Source organism: Plectropomus leopardus, chromosome 12, assembly GCF_008729295.1.
Source record: "Plectropomus leopardus isolate mb chromosome 12, YSFRI_Pleo_2.0, whole genome shotgun sequence".
NCBI lineage: Eukaryota > Metazoa > Chordata > Actinopteri > Perciformes > Serranidae > Plectropomus > Plectropomus leopardus.
In genome coordinates, this window is record NC_056474.1 from 21,597,568 (window position 1) to 21,616,117 (window position 18,550).

General features: G+C 40.0%; 1 protein-coding gene across 1 annotated transcript in view; it reads left to right on the forward strand.

Moving 5' to 3' along the window:
- Positions 1-18,550, forward strand: part of LOC121951124 (low-density lipoprotein receptor-related protein 8-like) — a 100,480-nt gene that overhangs the window by 40,121 nt on the left and 41,809 nt on the right. The window contains exons 4-5 of the mRNA XM_042497353.1: positions 10,157-10,285; positions 10,474-10,476. Coding sequence (XP_042353287.1) covers positions 10,157-10,285; positions 10,474-10,476 — 132 coding nt within the window. The remainder of the gene's footprint in view (positions 1-10,156; positions 10,286-10,473; positions 10,477-18,550) is intronic.

Here is an 18,550-nt window from a genome sequence, read left to right on the forward strand (position 1 = left end):
TACACCTTTAATGCATCATGCTCCAGTTATGCTCAAGCTTGATAAGCCAGGCTGTGCTCTCACGTGCAGATAACACTCATCTTGTTTTTCATTCAGTTTACCCCCTAACTCTCCTGTACTTCCTATTTCAGTTCCACATGTGCACACACATACAGTATGCACCCATATTTGCGCACACACACACACACACACACACACACACACACACACACACACACACACACACACACACACTCGGCTAAGGCATTTTGGACTCAGTGCTGCAGACATCTGTGCCACAATCATTCTGGCTCACTGAGTGGATTCCCAATTACACGCTGGAGTAGCGTTACACTGCTTTATTAAGAATTCAAATTCGGGCCACACTGAGCGAGTTACTCTTGAGTGCTGAAAAATGAATGAGTCTTTGGAGGAACATGTGAAGAGCCAGGACTCATAGTTTTTGTATTAGATTAATGTGTAATCATGGAGGAACTGGGCCACTGCAGCCAGCTGTGTAGCAGCTTCTCTGCTCCCTGGCCAAGGCAATGACATTTTGTGAAGTTGCCCCGAGTCCCTTTTTAAGGATTTAACAAGAGAGGGAGGGGGTGTTCGGCTCTTGACGCTTTCTGACTAAATTGCTGAGTTCAGCTCAGTTCTGCATGTCAGTTTGTCCTCTCTGCTTTAAAATTCATTTCTAGGAGTTGACAGGCGTGAGGGAACTTCACAGTGTTTCATCTCTCACAAGGAGTCTTTCATTATGTGGGGACATAACCCTGAACTGCAGCATATTGAGGAAAGTATGGACTTTTCAAAATGCTGGATTTTTTCTCTTTAAATGCACTGTATTGTGTTTTCAATAAGGTCTTAAAGTGTTATGTAATTTGTAGTGGATTAGAATTTTTTTTTTCTGGAAAGGGTTTTGATGAAAACTTGCATCTAAAAACCTCTTTGTAGATATTAAGCTTCAAACCCTGTTGAGCTTTTTCTGGGGGAGTTCGTCGTAAGGATTTGCTTTTTATTGACTTTATAATGGGCACGATTTTCTTGGTGGAGGTTTGCATTGAATTTGTTTGCTACAGTTCTGTGTGTGTTTTATCCTTTGGATTTCTGTTCACGTGGAGATGTTGTAACAGTAGGTATTGTGAACTGTTTGCGGGTAAATTTACTGTAGGCTGGACCTGTCCTATCAAAAAGTGCAAAAAGATAAAGAAAAAAAAATCTTTTAAGATCACTTAATCGTTGCAGTAATAAATACAGGACCAAGCATGCACGCACTGCATAAATGTGTAGTATATTTGCTTTGTGGCTGTTATGCACAGTCTTTCCATTATAAGGATTGTTTTTCTGTTAACTTTTCCAGCTTCTCTTTCTTGCTTTGTAAATTGTTGATATGTCACTACAAAAGTAGGTTTACCTTCAAAACCTGTTTTTTTTGCAAGTTCCCAGTTGGGTAAACTTAGAACTGTGGTTATTTTCTTTGTGACACAAACACTAAATGTGATGATGTTCAGAAGAGGTAACAGGTGTGCCTCAACCTTCACAGTCACAGTTAGACGCTCTGCCTCAAAGAAAGAACTGAAATATGTTTGTATCCTCGAAACAAGTTCATGACATTGACATCTCTCATTGTAAAACCATCACCTTAACGTCTGTAGTTTTGTCAAACCGTTAGTTGAAAACAAAATTCTGCAAAATGATCAAGACGAGATGATTCTTTAGCTTTTTCTGCCAGTTGAGTTCTGCGTTTTCCGTATTTGCTTTAGGGAAGTGAACATTTAGCATTTTGGGGAATGATACCAACAAATTTCTGATGGTTAGTAGTGATACAGAGTTACATTTACAAAAGCAATAAAAGTAGTTACTAGATGATAGGACTGCATGTAATGATTGCTGTCATTATCTGTCAAGGATTTTGAAAACATGTCCATCACTTTTTCTTAAAGCCTACAGTGACATTTTTTGTCAATAACCCAGATTATACTCACAAAAGACAAAAACAGCGTAAAAGCTGGAACAAGGTAATTTTTTTGCTTGAAAAATTAAAAAAAAAATGAAACAAATTTCAAAAAATTGATAAATCGGGTAATTGACCGATGTTGACCGATGTTGATTGCCGTTCCGGGTTATACAAAAGTGACCTCAGCAAAATTAAATCATAAATAATAAATATGGTTCAAAAAGAATGATGGTTCAGTCCTTGATTCTGTCAGTTCACAGCAAGAAAGTTCCGGGTGTTTAAATCCACAGTTTAAGCCCATCAGTGTGAATGTGACAGCAGTCCAGGGTGTACCCATGGTCTGCTATCTGTGAGGATTTAAAACCTAAACATAAAGAATTTGAATTGCCAGTATATTAGTGTGGCTTCATTCAGCTCATGAAGTCACAGGCAGGGAGCTCAGGTAAAGCATTTGATATTAAGCAGAGGTGCATGCCACAGTACATTACTTGCTAATGCACTTTGCTCAAAATAACAATTTTCTATCTTGTAGTTTGCAAGCAGCAAGTGTTTTCCGCTGTACCAGATCTATAATTCAGAGAGAAGGACATGGCCATGCTAACCCGGTTTAATGAAGCAGTGAATCTGAGTATTACTCATGTTAGTGGAGCGCTTTGCGCCTTTTTAGTTCCGAGGCACAGAGGCCGAGTTGTCTCATTCACCATCAGAACCCGAACATTGACACACACAGTATACAGACCCAATTACATGCACACATAACCACACTTATATCAAAGTCTTTTATTACAAGCGGTTGGAGTTAGAGGGTCAGGATTAGGCAGAAAAAAAGTTTATTAGACATCAGGATGTGTCCTTCAGATTCTAAATGATGATTTTAACTCTTTATTAAGTAATGTGAAACTAATTGTGACGAGGGGTGGGAGTCTCTAGGCACCGCAATTCGATTTGATTCCAATTCAGAGGGCTACGATGCGATTATAAAATGATTATTGATGCATCATGATGCATGAAAATGTTGGATTTCTGTACATGATTTTTTTCCCTAGCTGTGTGACTTGATTCTTTTGCTGGGTTTCCCATTTCACTTTCATTTATCTGCGGTGGCCCGCCACAATGTCAGCATTCTTTGCTACATATTGAACGTCTACACTCTCTCTAACACTCTAGCCTCACTGCGACTGAACAATACAAAAAAAAACCACGCAAACAAAAAAAACAAAACAAAACAAAACAAAACATTGACATCTGGCTTTTTAATGAAATTGGAAACTTTACAATCAGCATTCACACTTGCGTCAAATGACTTGCAATAGTCAGGGGTAGTTATTGCCTCCAGCTCCAATTGGTATTGATGTAAATACAGCACCCATGTGAACGTGCTAATTTTAGCCTCTTAACCACTGAAATGAAATGACTAGCCGCCACTGATTACTGCTCGTCTCCACCTTAAATAGCACTTCAACATCGATCCAAATTAGTCCTCACTGAATTTGAAAGAGAGACTGAATAAGTAAGAGATATATACAGAGAGAAGTAACCACTGTTTTCACAGGCCACCATCCATGCTGCTCTCTCCTGTTAACCTATTTGCCAGCCTGTCCTTGATGTTGAAAGTGACACACCAAAAAAAACCAAAAAACACAAAACCCCCACACACACAGAAAGGCATACTTGTCTGGTGCAGAGCAGTGCACACAGCTCTGTTCTACTGGCAATGGGGAAGCAGTCTGTAGCCTATTTTTAGCATGTTTGCCTGTGTTTAAAAAACTTGTGTGCACATTCTAATTTTGGTTGAAAAGGGGTATCTTTCTTAATGCTGTAGTTATTAAAAGCTACTTCTGATGAAAGTTGCAGTATTTCAATGGAAACTGCACACCTTGCAGTCTAGTGCTGGGTCTTACCTGTGTAACGGCAGCAACGGAAAGTATGCTATAACTACTACTACTTATTCTGCAGCAGCTGCTCCTCTAATCTATTGATGTGATTCAAACAGCTCTGATCAATTCAACCTTGTATCTCAAACTCAACAAAGGAAAAATTAAAAAAAAAAAATCATCAAGAGTTCTTACAGATTGCATCCATCTGCTATAACTCACATTCATTTATCCAAATCAAAAGTCAAGAAGTGTACTTGCTTTGAACACACACACAACTCTCAGGTTTGACTGTTATGTTTCACCATCCACTTGGTTCAGACAATTGGGTTTTTAATTCATGCTTATTTGCTTTAAAGCGACAAGTCATAATCTTTAAAGAGAGAATCGTGATGCATCTAAGAATCAATTTTTCACCTCTGACTGTAACTGGCTATACAGAGGCTCAGGCTGTCACATCCATGCATAAAAGCTTTCATGAACTTGCTGTAGGATGAATCACCACTGTGAAATAGCTATTATCAAAAGGAATCAGCAAAATAGACATTAATTTATATGAATAGGCTGCAAATGAGTATTCCATGTCAGGCTGTAGTGTAGTGTTACATTTGTTATGAAGCTGCAGGTCATTATATCAGATCGGTGTCACACATTTTTCAGCTCCACAGCATTTGTTAAGTTTTGCTTTATCACCGTATTATATCACTTGCCTGGTGACAACTGACAAATTAAAGAGTTTCTAACTTCCTCACTGAAAGCCAAGTTTAGGGTTAAAGGCTGTCAGCAATAACAAGGTCAGTTGTGATGATCAAATGAAAAGTAGAAAGCTATTAAACCATTGCACCGCCTTGGGTCTTGTAAAAGGTGATGAATTCTAAACAGATCTGCTGCCAAAACGTCACAGTGGAGTTGAATCCTCATTTTTCACGCTGGTGGTAAACAACAGCCTGGCAGTCAGTTTGTCTGTGAGTAATTGGCTTTTATTATGTTGCCTCTTTCTCAAGCAAAAACTCATTACGTGTGTCTTTATAAAAATCTGTGGTGTCACTAATCAATAGCTGTCATGAGGGGCAGTGAGGTTGTACTGCTTGGTGGTAGTGAAGTTTGGTTTCTTTGTTTGGATTTGGGAGGAACGGAGCTCACGGTTCATTAAAGAGTCATCGGTTAAAAGGAAAGGACAGCTCGCCCTCCGCTTGACAGATTCAGATTCTACTCAAGTCTGCACTCCGCCTGCCTCTCCTCCTTCATTTCTTTCCACTTGGTATGGATGGCTTTGATTTTGCTTTAGGATAAGAACCTGAAAGGTCATGCAGCAGTTTGTCTCTTCATCCTTTCCCCTTTATGCAGTTTCTTGCTCTTGGCGTGTCTCCGAAGCCATCCTCTGTATTTCTTTTTTCTCTGCTCTGCTCCCTCCGTCACCCTTTCTTTTCATTTTCAAGTCTGATTCTTGTTTTCTGTCGGCTTCTCTTTGGACCTACATTAGTTTGAATTCTTTCAGACAGCATGTTATTTCCTCCCTGAAAGATATCCACCTCCTCGTCTCTTTCATCTTAGACATTTCTAAGAAATGTTTCATGTATCGCTTCCCTGACCAGCCAGCCTGCCTTTTCAGACATTACTCAGCTATAATCATTCATTTTAGCTAATCATTCCTTCTAGTCTTTCTTCAGTCTTCATTAAGCTTGTTTGCTCACTTGACACTCTCAACAGCTGTGTCTGGAAAGAAGTGCCGGAAAAAAATCACAGGACAATAATTGTCTCTGTTGCGTGCATGAAGAATTTAGCGCTGATGCAGGCAACATCAAAGACTGTCACATATCTTAGCTTGCCTTGGTAATACACTTTCCAAACTTCCTTACACATGAAAGAGAAATAGAAGAAATAAAATATCACTTGTGTAACTCATTCTCATATATAAGCCATGAGGAGAATGACAGAGCTGCCAGAGCTGGCAGGTGAAAGAGGTCTGAACACTTATTTCTACTATCCACCTGTTTTACTCGCTGTACCAGTGGAACAGCAGGACATTGTTCAACACATCTGAGTTTAATACAACTGCCAAGAAGTCACAATGTGTGAATTATAGTAAGCTTTGTTCACAGACCTAACACTACAATTTGTTTACAACTACAATGTGTGGACCAAAAAATGTAGGTAGATGTCACGACTCAGCAAACAGAGTAACACAATGTTCTCTGAGCCTAAGCGTTCCCTGCTGTAGAAATAGCACTGCAGTGGCCTGTGTGTGTGTGTGTGTGTGTGTGTGTGTGTGTGTGTGTGTGTGTGTGTGTGTGTGTGTGTGTGTGTGTGTGCGCGCCACAGATGCAGCCAGGGTCAGGGCCTGGCTGCATCAGCCATTCTCACTGCTCAGTCTCCCCAGGCACCAGCTGCCTCTCCAGCCTCCTCTCCCTCACCTCTGTACTGTCACCCCTCCATGCTGCAGGGACAGTCACATGCTCAGAAGCGAAGGGCGGGATATTGAACCTTCATACTCTAAAGAAATCTGATGGCAGCTTCCTGTGTGTGGTTACCTTACCTGTCTGCTAGACTGGTATATTAACCAGTTAGTTTCCTAAAGATCTTTCTGGATCAACATAAATGCAAGAAATTACGGTACACCAAAACAAATAATGGCTTAATTTTTATATTTTGATTTCATTCTGAAGTAAAAAATTGCAAACTGAAAAAACAGACTCTTGCATCTTGTACCCCTCTCTCTCAACCTTTTTCTTTCTGTATCTACAGTATCTCTGCAGCAAAATGCAAACAAAATACAAAATAAATTGAAGAAAGAAATGCCAAATGTAATTTTTAGGAGATTTAGAAAAAGTGTAGCCATGATGTATTTTGTCTATTTTTCAACTATGAAGTGCCCCCTTTAGTCTTTGATAAGCAACTTCAAGGGATGCTAATTAAAAAAAAAAGTTTTTGATTTAATAGTATGTTAATAATGTCTTTCTGTGTTGAAGAACATAAGCTGCCACTGTGAGAACATCATAATTGTAAATCACATCTTGCATCACATCTCTTGCATCATGTTTATTTGCCCCTGATCAAAGTCAGTTTTGAGTATCTGTTGAGTCCTGATCCAGTACTCCTATTTTCCTAGATATTAAAGCTTCACATTGCACACTTTAAGTAGGCTTCCTTAAAGTTAATAAAAATTTGTTCATTCAAGCTGCCCCTTGATGTTTTTTTTAATGTATTAGCCTATAATTATTGCTATTATTTATTTTACAAAATAAAATATAACATGACAGATGTCTTTAATATTTTTGGCCCTGCCTCTGTATCAGGAGAATTTCTCTTTCCTTTTAGAGAGTATTTTCCAGTGTTTGTTGCTTTGGTGTGACTTTTAGGACTTGTTGTCCTCCCAGTTTTTGTGTGGATTAGCGCTTCATTGATAAATTAGCCGTGTTGGCTTTTTAGTCTCGGGGGTTTTATTGCACTTGCATTGGGGTGGCAAGTATGGTCGCACTAAGCTCTGCACCAATGTCCCTACCTACACCAATACACTGTAGTTAAAAGCAAAACATGAGACTCTTACATTGAGCTGAAATGAAACAAGTGCTTGTAACTTCTGTAAATAATGTAAATTAATTGTCTCATACTTTTTACTTTTTGTTTGTAGTGGGTGGTGTTTATCCGCAGGCAGGGCTCAGTCCCTGCTCTTACACACAGACAGAGGAGAGTTAACGACAGTTTAGCTTTGTGTTGCTATGCATTAAAGTAAAAACACATGTATGACAGGTGACATAAAACAAAGCCTCGGATCAGGCTCTATATGCTCAATAAAGCCTATCCTTATCAGTCAAAAACACCTTGATCTGCCCTGATCTATAAAATCAGACTTCGACATCTTTACCTGATTTTTAAACTCAAATATTAATGTATCAGTTCCCAAAATCTGGTGGCATATGGCAGCAAATACACTTATCTTTTACGAAGAAAAGTAAAATTTTTATTCTCACGTAGAAGAAAAGGTCCTTTACCATTTAACCTTAAAATTTGCACTGCACTTCATGCTTATTGTATAAATGATTTCATCACTGATACCACAGAATATGAATTTACACTGTATGTAATTAAAGAAACATACAAAATAATGTTGAAACCATTTAGACCTAGAAAAAAGCATCTCACAAATGAAAGCCTTTCTTAGCAGATATACAGTTGTTCATTTAATAATTAAAATCTGCTGCATGTTGAATTTACATAAGATGAAAAAGAATTCAATTTTAGCCTAAGTGCATTGCTCTAAAGAAATTATTTCCATATGAACAGATGTGCTTTGTTTAGAAAGATGGTTTGGCAGACCTTCTGCCTGTCTGGTCCAATTACCCAGAATGCAATTTACACCTAACATTGCTAGCGACAGCATCAGAGATTCTTCTAACCTCATAAATGATTTTCATTATGGAGCTTGTTCCAGTCATCACGCCACTAATGATCCCCTCATAGAATTGTTTGTCAGCTGTGGCAATGTTGTTTACATGGAAAAAAAAGAAAGAAAACATGACCACTGAAAGGTCTCAAAATCTAACCTTGATATGTTGCCAGGGTGTACTTAGATTGTAGAGTAGCTGATCTGAAAAATATATAAATATATGGAAATTACAATTCGATGGAAAGAAACATCCACATAGTCAGCTGTACCCTCTGAACACCACATGCAGGGATTGAGAGCTACATAGTTAGCAGACTAAAAAGCTAAATTTTAAATGTATACAGTTCAAATAATTAGATGTTTTTCTCCAATGCTGCTCAGCATGTTTACGTGCCTCAAAGCATTTCATCAGAATATAACTTTATTTTGGCAAAGTGGTGTTTTATTTGTTGTTTTTTTTTCTTTCAAGTTTGTTGGAAATATAAACCACAGAAGGAGAGGAAGTGGTTTCACCTGTCAATACTTTAGTTGAAAATAACCTAAATTTAACTCAGGCTATGTATTGTATCTTTAACAATATTCCCTAAACACGTCATATGCGTGCTACTGCTACTGTGATAGAAAGTTGTTCTTATCAGGGACACAGTATTGCAGCCTGTAGCAATATTACATAAGCCTACTGTTTTAAAATCAAAAAATACTTTGATTAATAGGAGTACTCACATAAGAATGTAATAATAAGAATCTGATTGCCAGTTTAAATTTGTTATGTTACGTAAGATTATGTTTTTAGCCATCGAGCTCTGTAGCAGATGTGTTTTGTAGTTGTTTGTGTTATTCATCATTAGTGCACTGTAAATATCATTTGCTCTTTTACCATTGGGTTGTGTTGTTTATGTGCTAACTAGTCTCTTGAATTTGTGCTGTTGGTTGTCAGGTTCATTTATTGAATGATGAATAGACACTGCCGCTGTCTTTTTGGGACAGACAGGCAACTTGAGGAGATGCAACAGTTGGCTTTCGCTGCCGCTAGTTCTTTAATGTCAGTTTGGTTAGTCTCTGCCTTAAAGTTACCCCAATGTGGACAAAAATGCACAGAAAGATTATATTTATTCAGACCAGAAAGAAACAATGAGATTAAGCATTTACATGGTCAGTGAATGCTGATATTTTCCTACTGAATGATTAATCAAAGGTTTACACCACCCAGTCTCACCCCGTGTCACCCCGTCTCTTCCAATTAAGGTGGTTACGTGAGGCATTTTTCCTCAGATCTCAGGGCTAGTATTCTGATTTTTTAGACAAGGGGTCCATGTTAACGCATCTATTGAGAGGTCAATTGTATGAAAACACTGTTGTAACAATATCCACTATTATATTAATAATAATGTTAAATATAATTAAAACATGACAAGTGTCGCTGCTGAAGGGGTTTTTGGGTTCACCTGACAGGGCTGAGGGGCCTTGTTGGACAAAGAAGGTTAGGTGCTATTTTTCTAAAATGTTATCTGACAATAAAATCATCAAAAATGTATGATTTACCATGTAGGTTGACCCTTTGATTCCATACTGGAAGGCTTAAGGCTGCACTGTAAGCAAGGATGTATAATTAACAACATGCTTCATACTAAACGCACTGTAATCTGGATCAAACCTACGCTGTGCCAACTCGAGCAGATTGGCAGGAAAAGGAGGAGGGAGGGCTGGGTTGTTCTTTTGCTTTACGGCCAACTGTGCATTTTTCTGTATTTCATGATCTTTGAGCATGTCTCTTTAGAGGCGGCCCAGACAGTAAAATCAATTGGCCAGTGTGTTGGAGTTTTGGACGAGTTTTAACTGCATCATGGGGGTGATAGAAATCGAGTCCAACGGTGGCTTGTAGTTGTTTGTTGCTGCCTTTCTGGGACCATAAAACCGCTGCAGTAATCTCCCTATCTCTTTCATCTCTGCCCACAGGCAAACAGACGTGCCCTCCAGAGAAATTTGACTGTGGGGGATCCACCAACAAGTGTGTCTCGTTGTCATGGAGATGTGATGGGGAGAAGGATTGCGAGAACGGGGCCGATGAGGAGGACTGTGCGTCTGGTGAGTTTGTTTAAGACGGTTCTCCACTGTAATAAAAGCAACCTGAAAGAAACACATGCTCAATTGTTTCTGATAGTTTTACTCACATATTTGGCTGCCAACTGCATTTGAGGAGTGTATTTTGAGTGTGATTTTGAACAGTGGCATCTACAAATTTGCAGAAGTGAATGACTTGACGAGGCTCGCAGTCAGTAGAAGAAACAGAACTCAGATTCCTCCTTTCTTGTATTTTATGGGGTCTCATCCTTTGTGATCTCACTTATCATCCAGAGGCTTTAGACATTAAAGCACAGTAGGGAACACTCTTTATAATTAGAGGGATTTGAAGTGAGGTTTGAGTTTTAAGCCAGCTGCACTCGAGTCCTCTTTGAAGTGCAATGATTTTTGGTGTGGTGTATCAGTAATTCTGCAGCTTTCTGTTGATATTTTGAGGTTTCTGTCATCACATTTTGAACCCCGAGTCTTTAGCCTTTCCACTGCAGGGCCCTCAGAACCATCAAAAATTACATCACCTCCTCCCCAGCCAATCAGACAACTCAACCGTGCGCTGCCCCAACCCCCCGTCCCCTGCAGGGACTATCCTTGCCCTACTTCTGAGGCGCCGTGAAGAATCGGCTTCTTCTTTTCTCTCTCTCCCTTGCTTCTCCACGTCAAGAAAAATTGATTGAGGCACCAGAGCTGTAGGGGGTGTGGTGTTTAGACTTTGAAGATTGTGCAAAATGGCACGTGGCGGCAAATGCACAGAGGGAGAAAAAAAAAAAGCCATTTCCTTATTATCCTGTATAGATGATGATGTTTGTCTTTTCAGGCATCTGCTCCCTGTCAGTTGTTTGTGTGTGGGTGTTGAGATTATGGCTGGCTGGCGTTTCAGCAATTCATGTTTATTTGTTAGGAATACACACAAGTTTAAGTCTTTTTTTAGAGAGGAAGCCAAATCAGTTTGGCATAAAATTAAAGCATAAATCAGAGAAATTGTCCTCTAGAATAGATACTTACCCTCTTTTCCTTTAAGGATACTTGTGATACAAGTGCTTTTACTTTGTTGTGCGATAACGGTATTTTTTGCTACATCAGCCTGAAAGTGGCCTGTCAGTGAGTCCCCATCTCAAAGTGGCCCCACACTCTCATGCCAGATCAAGTGGTAGTGATTCCATTGACTTTAGATCTAATGCCTTCTTAGCTTAGATGTCTTTTCACTGCACTGTCCATTGAGACCCAGTCTAGCCTGTGCTAATCCTTTTTTCATTCTAATGTCTGTATTGATGCAGCAGTCTTAAGCTTCTCAGCAGTGACATGAGGGCAGGCAGCAGGCTGCCGCCCACCCAGGCAAAGGCCAAAACCCCTCCAGAGGTAAACTCCGCTCAGCGTGACCAGGAGGGAGAGGTTGACTCTGACACCAGTGCAGGATAGCGCTAGATAAAATTGCACATTAGGCCTATTAAGTGCTGCTCAGGACAGTTTATTTGAAGACTGATTAGGCCCATTGCCAGCCTGAAAGATGATGCCTAAATCAAGTGCGAAAAACTTTTAACTGTTACCTCAGTCTGGAGGTACCAAGTTTTAAATCTTTGTTATGTTTGTGGTCCAGCCCAGTGGTCTAAGAAATGATCATTTGGACATTGCTGTATTACCTTTATGTTCAGTACTATTGGTTGTTCGAACACAAGACGTCAGTCCCTACAGGTCTTCCCAAGCCATTTTTAGGATTGATGTGCCCAGAAATGTCTTCACACTGGTTTTAAAAAAAAGAAAAAAAAAAAGCCATTCATGTTACAATATTGCTGGGTGTTTTGCAAGTTAAAAATGCAAAAATAGTTTCAATGCTGTGTCACATTCAGAGCTTTTTATTATAAGCATGCAGTGTTTTCCAGAATTAGAATCTATTTGTAATGGAAGACAGGCATGATCAGCCTTTGCTGCCGTTTGAAACAGCACTGAAAGACCGCCTCTGTGAGCCACTCTCCTCCTGCTCTCTCGGCCCGGTTAGTACATGCAAATACAGCAGCAGTGGCTAACCTCAAACACTGAGCCATTGAACAGTCACAACAATCTCGATGCTGAAACAGCCGACTTTGTCATTAACCCACTGATAACCTTTCGGTAAAGTTAGCCATGTGATGCTAAGTTAGCCCTGTCACTGTGTGTGTGACTCCCAGGCACAGAGCTCAAAATGCCTCAGCAGTAGTCTCATGATATATGGACAGAGAGAGAGTAAAAGAGGGCAAGAAGGATCAATACACTATGAGCAACTTTACAACTTTTTGAAATTAAGTTTTACTGGTTTAAAATACTCAAATTTCCAATAAAATTGTGGTGACAGGGATTAGCTGAATTTGAGAACCGTTGCAATTGTAGCAAGGCAACATTCAGGAACTGGGAATTAGTCTGACGTTCTTAAAACAACGTTGAGCCACATCATTAATACCACTGACAGGAGAAGTGAATAACATTGATCATCTCTTTATAATGCATTGTTCTGCTGGGAATGTAACAAAGAGCTCAAGGCTTTGACCTGACCTCCAACATCCCAAACCGACTAAGCATCCCTGGGATGTGTTGGAACACCCCCAGAAGTCCTGTGCACATGCCTGGACAGGTAAGAGACAGGTCCAATACATGCTGGGGCCACATGGGGTACTGGCAAACCTGCCTGGTTTTAAGGTCCGTGGTGTGTGTCAAGAGGCATCAACATGAATTCCAGGGTCCAAGGTTTCCCAGCAGAACATTGAATAATAACCAGTTGATCAGTGTTTCACACTTAACCTGTCTATTGTTTTAAATTTGTGGGTTTTTTTTTTTTTTTTTCACCCTAACCCTAACAGATCCTGAACAATACGTGTTTCAGTGCCTAAAACCTGATCAGACCTTAGCTATACTGTTTTGCCTGGAAGTTATGGGAATAAACAATAGTAAAACGTTTGCAGTAATTTTACTGCATCAAAAGGACAGTGTGCAGGAATTCTCTCTTCTCATGCCTATGAACATTTCTTTATATGCACCTGTCTGCAAGACTCTGAAGGTGTGCATGAGCCTTCACAGTCGAGATCTGAGCTGTATGGTTAAAAGTGCTGTAAGTGACACAAAATGTATGTAAATGCAAATCCAAAAGAACGGGCACAGGTGATAATTGCCTTCTGTTTCAAGAACACTGCTTGTTGTATTACTCTTAAGTACTGCAGACAGAAGGCTTAAGATCTGTCACATTTACAGTTATGTGAGGTGATAGATGAGTGGTAGAAATTACCAACTGGTTTGTGTGTGTTGCGGGCTAGCTGTTGGCACAGGGGCAGCTGGAGAATTCTCTTCAAAGCAACATTAACTGGGCTGTACATTTGGGTTTAGAGGGAGAAGATAAATGAATGAAGATGTGTAAAATGATGCAGCAGCAGTCATACAAGATCCAGAATAGCGCTATTTTATGAACAGAGTATGTATGTCCAATTGCATTTTGCTCCTGCCAGCCAGCGAAAGGCTCAGCTGCAAACCTCAGTGAGTGAGGCTGCAAATGTGGTCACAAATCATTTTTAGGTGCAGTGTATTCATAATATTGAAGCATAAATGGAAAGTGTCAGCACCATTGAGCATCAAATGTTGAAGGGACTCCCCAAGTGTAAACAAAAAGTAAAAACACTGCCACAATGTCTGTTCCTTTCACAACAGAATCCTCATTGTTTGAGATCAGACTCTGTCTTCTTTTCTCTGTCACACCTGTTGTGGTTAACCGTGAAGGCTTCCATGTAATTGTGGTTACATGCTCTTTCAGACTCGCTGTTTAGATTGTGTGTAAGTGGTGAAAAGCCCCATTCAGAAGGCCTGGGGTCTGCATTATCTAATTTTTGGGTACTTTATGAAACCAAAAGCAGCATGTGCATAGGTTTAAAAGTGAGCAGAGCATTAAGCTTTGCACCACTTCTTTTTATAATGTTCCTTTTCAGCAGAAGTAATAGAAACTACCACATCACACCACTTAAGTTGTATGACATGCGTTAAAAAGAGTTAAGACACCATCTACCTTCACCTCCATACTTTTGCCTTAACCTTTTATAATTCACAGGTAGTATTACACCAGCACATTGAGTTAACTTGTTTTCTCTTCAGACTGACTTTTTGCAAACAAACTATAAACAGATATATAATGTATTGGATAGTTTTGGTGATTTGTAGTGCTGTGCGGACCCACCTGGGAAAATCAAAACAATTTATTCAAGTGACTGAACATCAAGTCATGTTCCAATTCACTGCACCTGGAGGCTTAATTTTTTCTCTCTGGTGCCCAAAAAAGTTGGTCAGAGGAAATTAGGTCTTTTGTACCCGAGTACAATGTAGGGGAAATGGTGAATGTCAGTAATTTGTTTTGCTTTGCTTGATTCGTAATGTGGAACTGCCAAAACTTGAAGATTGATTCCTTAAGAAACGCATATATTTGTTCGGTTTAACCTTAGAACTATGGCTACCCATGACAGTTGGAGGCTAAAATCATAAGGCGGAGACCCGAAGTCGACTGCTACTTTTAGGGACATTTTGGTCCGTAGATTTTGCAGCAGGGTGAGTGCTCTTGACTTTCACACTACTCTTTGCAGCTGTGGACATGCTGCAATGACACAGAGGGAGCAAGAGACTGCACCATATTGTGAAAAAGTGGTGACTTTAGTTAGTTAAAACTACATAGTCTGGCTTGTATTGATATGTTGTGTTGGCAAAAATGTAGTTGCACATCTGTGATCCGTCGTCAGCGGCATCAGCATGTTTACTATATGACGTGAATGCAACTGTTACACATATGATAGAAGGAAATATTCATGACAGGATACTAGATGTTGTGTATGATGTTTTCTTTTTTGTGCATGTACCCCTTTCTCTTCGCTATAGCTTCCTCTGGCGTGGGTCTCCTGTTTACACTGGCACACATGTATCCAGTCGATGGTCATTATAGAGGCATGCTATCAGGGATGGAGATTATTTCTAAAATAGTGCAGAAGGGGCGGCCTCTAGCTCACCTGCTAGAGTGTGCGCCCAGTATGCTAAAGCCTTTGCAGAGGCCCAGGTTTGATTCCAGCCTGTGGCCCTTTGCTGTGGTTCTGGGGCTTGATTTTGTTTTAAAACACTGTTTTAAAAGGAAAACATATTAGTGTGGAAGTGGCCTCACAATAAAAGGTACCAAACTTGTTCAACTGTTACTGAAGCTCCGAGCAAAAAGGGGCTGGACTTCTTAAGGGTCACTTCTTTAGTTGTTCCTTTTTGCGTTCTCAACACACCATACATTTTTTTGTTTCACATCATAGTTAGAATATAGTGTACACAAAAGCCTATAAAACTAAACCAAAAAGCCAAAAGCTTCAGATTTGGTTGGAACTGCACCAAACCGCTGAGTTGTTGTGAAAGAGCCCTCAGCATGAGCCTACTTTTTATTGTCTTTCACACTCATGCTTTTGTGAGCATGCTCAAGCTTAATCCTTCTCAAAGTGAGCAAAACATTCAAACTCACTTGCCCTTTCACTTGTGTTTACCCAAATGTAAGTGAAGAGGTTGCACTTCTAAAACTGACTGAGCTGGAACGTATACCCAGTTAGCCCCGGTGCTCTCTGCTATTAGTAGAAATTTGCAGAGTGCATAGCCCGCCGCACACTTGGTAAAGTAAATCTTGCAAAAGCATCCTGCTAATTGAGTCATCCACATGTTGAATTATGTATTAAGTAGAATCTAGCCCTCACCAGAGGAAGCTTTCCTTGATCAACATTACATTAAGCAGCAATTCGAGAGAGGATCCGCAAGAAAGTTGAACTGTCCTCAACCCTCAGCGATGTGGAGATTAATGTGCACTTACTCTCCAGGCTTCTCTCCTGAGCTCGCCTGTCTGCTGGGATCTGCTGTGGAGCACAGGAGCTGGTCTAGATTTGCATGTTTTCTTGCATGTTTGCATTTGCACTCAGTGTCAGGTTGAGTTGGCTGCCTGGTGTATGTATATGATATTTCTGCGCAGTTGTATTTTTGCATGTTTTCTTTATTCATATTTAACACAGCTTGGATTGTATGAGGCAAACAATTACATCCTGCACTCTTCACAGCTGTCCCTCTGTTTCTGTTGTGAAGCTGAAACAGTAGATACTGTGCATCACTGTTTTACAGGACTAAAGCGCTTCCACCGACAAATAATTCTCCCTTATTTCATTCTGCTCGAAAACTAATCAGGTGGCTGTTTTGTCTCATTCAGGACCCATTTCATGTCTCCCCCATTGGCCATCAGTTAGCTTACCCCCTGAGTCAGTAATGATATCAGAGAGGAGGTCAAAAAACCTCCCGTCACTTTGACTCCCACCTTGTCCTCTATTATCTCCTGGTTGTTACTGTAGATGAGAGTTGTCTCCTCTTTATTACAGCTGTGTTTCCTCTGTAAATGTTTGTGTGGCTTCACAGGAAAGGTCAGCCACTGAGCTATTTCCCTGGTGAGGTATTGTAGCCCGTCTGAACCCGAAGGCAGTGAAATGTGTGTTTCTACCTGCTTGTCTTTTGTCTGTTGCAGTGACCTTGCTGCAGTGGCTATAGCTGTAGTGGACCTCAGCTTTCTAAGCAGAGTGGACAGGTCTGAACTGTCTCCTTAGTTTAAGTCTATGAATATCCATGAGAAAGCCAAGGGGACGTTACGCTGCACAGACAGTGACTGATATGCTCAGAGGTATTTGTGCATGCACCAGAAGGCAATTTGGCTGGTCTATTTTTCTTAAATTCTAGCAGCCCTCCAACAGGTAAAAATAGCAGAAATACCTCATCATATCAGAGGCAGTGCGAAGCAGCAGAACAAGCTTGAGGGTGTTTTTACATTTCACATAAAAATAAATCAATGCATCCTGTAGTTTAAACTGTCCAGTTAACTCAGTGCCAGTTAATGTAGCCTATGTGTGTTCAAACCCTGTATAATCAACTGCACTATCACTTCGCAAAATTCAATATGCACATAGTGAACCTGGCAGCAACCACATGCTACAAAGCAGTTAAAGTAGGTAATAACCCCACTCCTCTCTGCTTACATGACATGTTGTGTCCAATGTATTTCTGCCGTAATGTCTAACTTTCTTTAAAATTAAGTAATTCAGTGCCATATAAACATTTGTTATCTGTGCCCTCAGTTGGGATTTGAGTGGTTATGTTAGGTCAGCGATGCATTGTGCTTTGTCTCGTAGTGGCACTTCACATTTAAGCTGTTGATAATCACCAGTCTCCAAACATGAGAGATGCTGATTTTGAACTAGCACGGGAAAGAATGATTGTTTAAGAGTCTGTCCATTCTTGATTTAAAGCTGTGTTTTTGCTATCTACTTTTATATCCTGTATCGTAGTACAAGGCTGCTGCAAAGTCCCTTCTTTACGTTGGTTTTACTTTTTTACAAAGAACCAAAGGACAGTGACATCATGCTGACATTTAGAATAGCATGCTGGCATCGCAGATTCAAAAGAGGCATAGCGGGCGTGGCGCTAAACACAACAGCATGGGCATCCACGTGACTTATAACTTACGTGACGATAGCATTTTCTAAACAATAGTAATAGCATAACATGGCAATATCAATAATTTACTGTTCCTGTTATACAGCAACTGATCTTGTCCTGTTGTCAGAGGATGAGGAGCTCCCAAGTCTCATTGTTTTCCCAATTTGCAGACATTATGGCAACTGTTCCCTTTCAACAGTCTCTGTCCCTTCTCTCGTCTCTCTCATGTGTGTGTATCTCCCTTTTGTATTGCAGATTTCATTTGCTAAGTAGCATCTTGTATAATAATTTAACACAGGCAATTGCTCTTTTGGTTTCTCTTAAACCAGTGCTATAATACTATGAAGATAAAATTTAACTCTTAATCAAACTTTTAAAGTTCTCAATGATTTATTGGATATAGGTCTGGTCTGAATAGGATTGTGTCTTGATGCAGATGGAGGGAGATGGCAGGTTAATGGGGAGGTGCATTTGGGTCATTTTGTTAATAATGGGGAGGGTGCCCCCCTTAAAAGCACTGCTTATGTTTTGACAGACAGGCTATATGCACAGTTGGGAAAATGTAATGCATTTTAAATGTCTACCTGGATGGCTTTCTTTTCATGTCTTCTGCATTTCCCCCTCCTCCTACACTTAAAAAATATAACATATCTATTTTACTTTATTCTCTTTCCTTCATGCTTCCTGACTAACACGCACGCATACACGCACCACACACTCATAAGCTGTAATGCTAATGTGAGTAGAACGACCAGTCATTTCTTGCCTCTTCAACCGAGC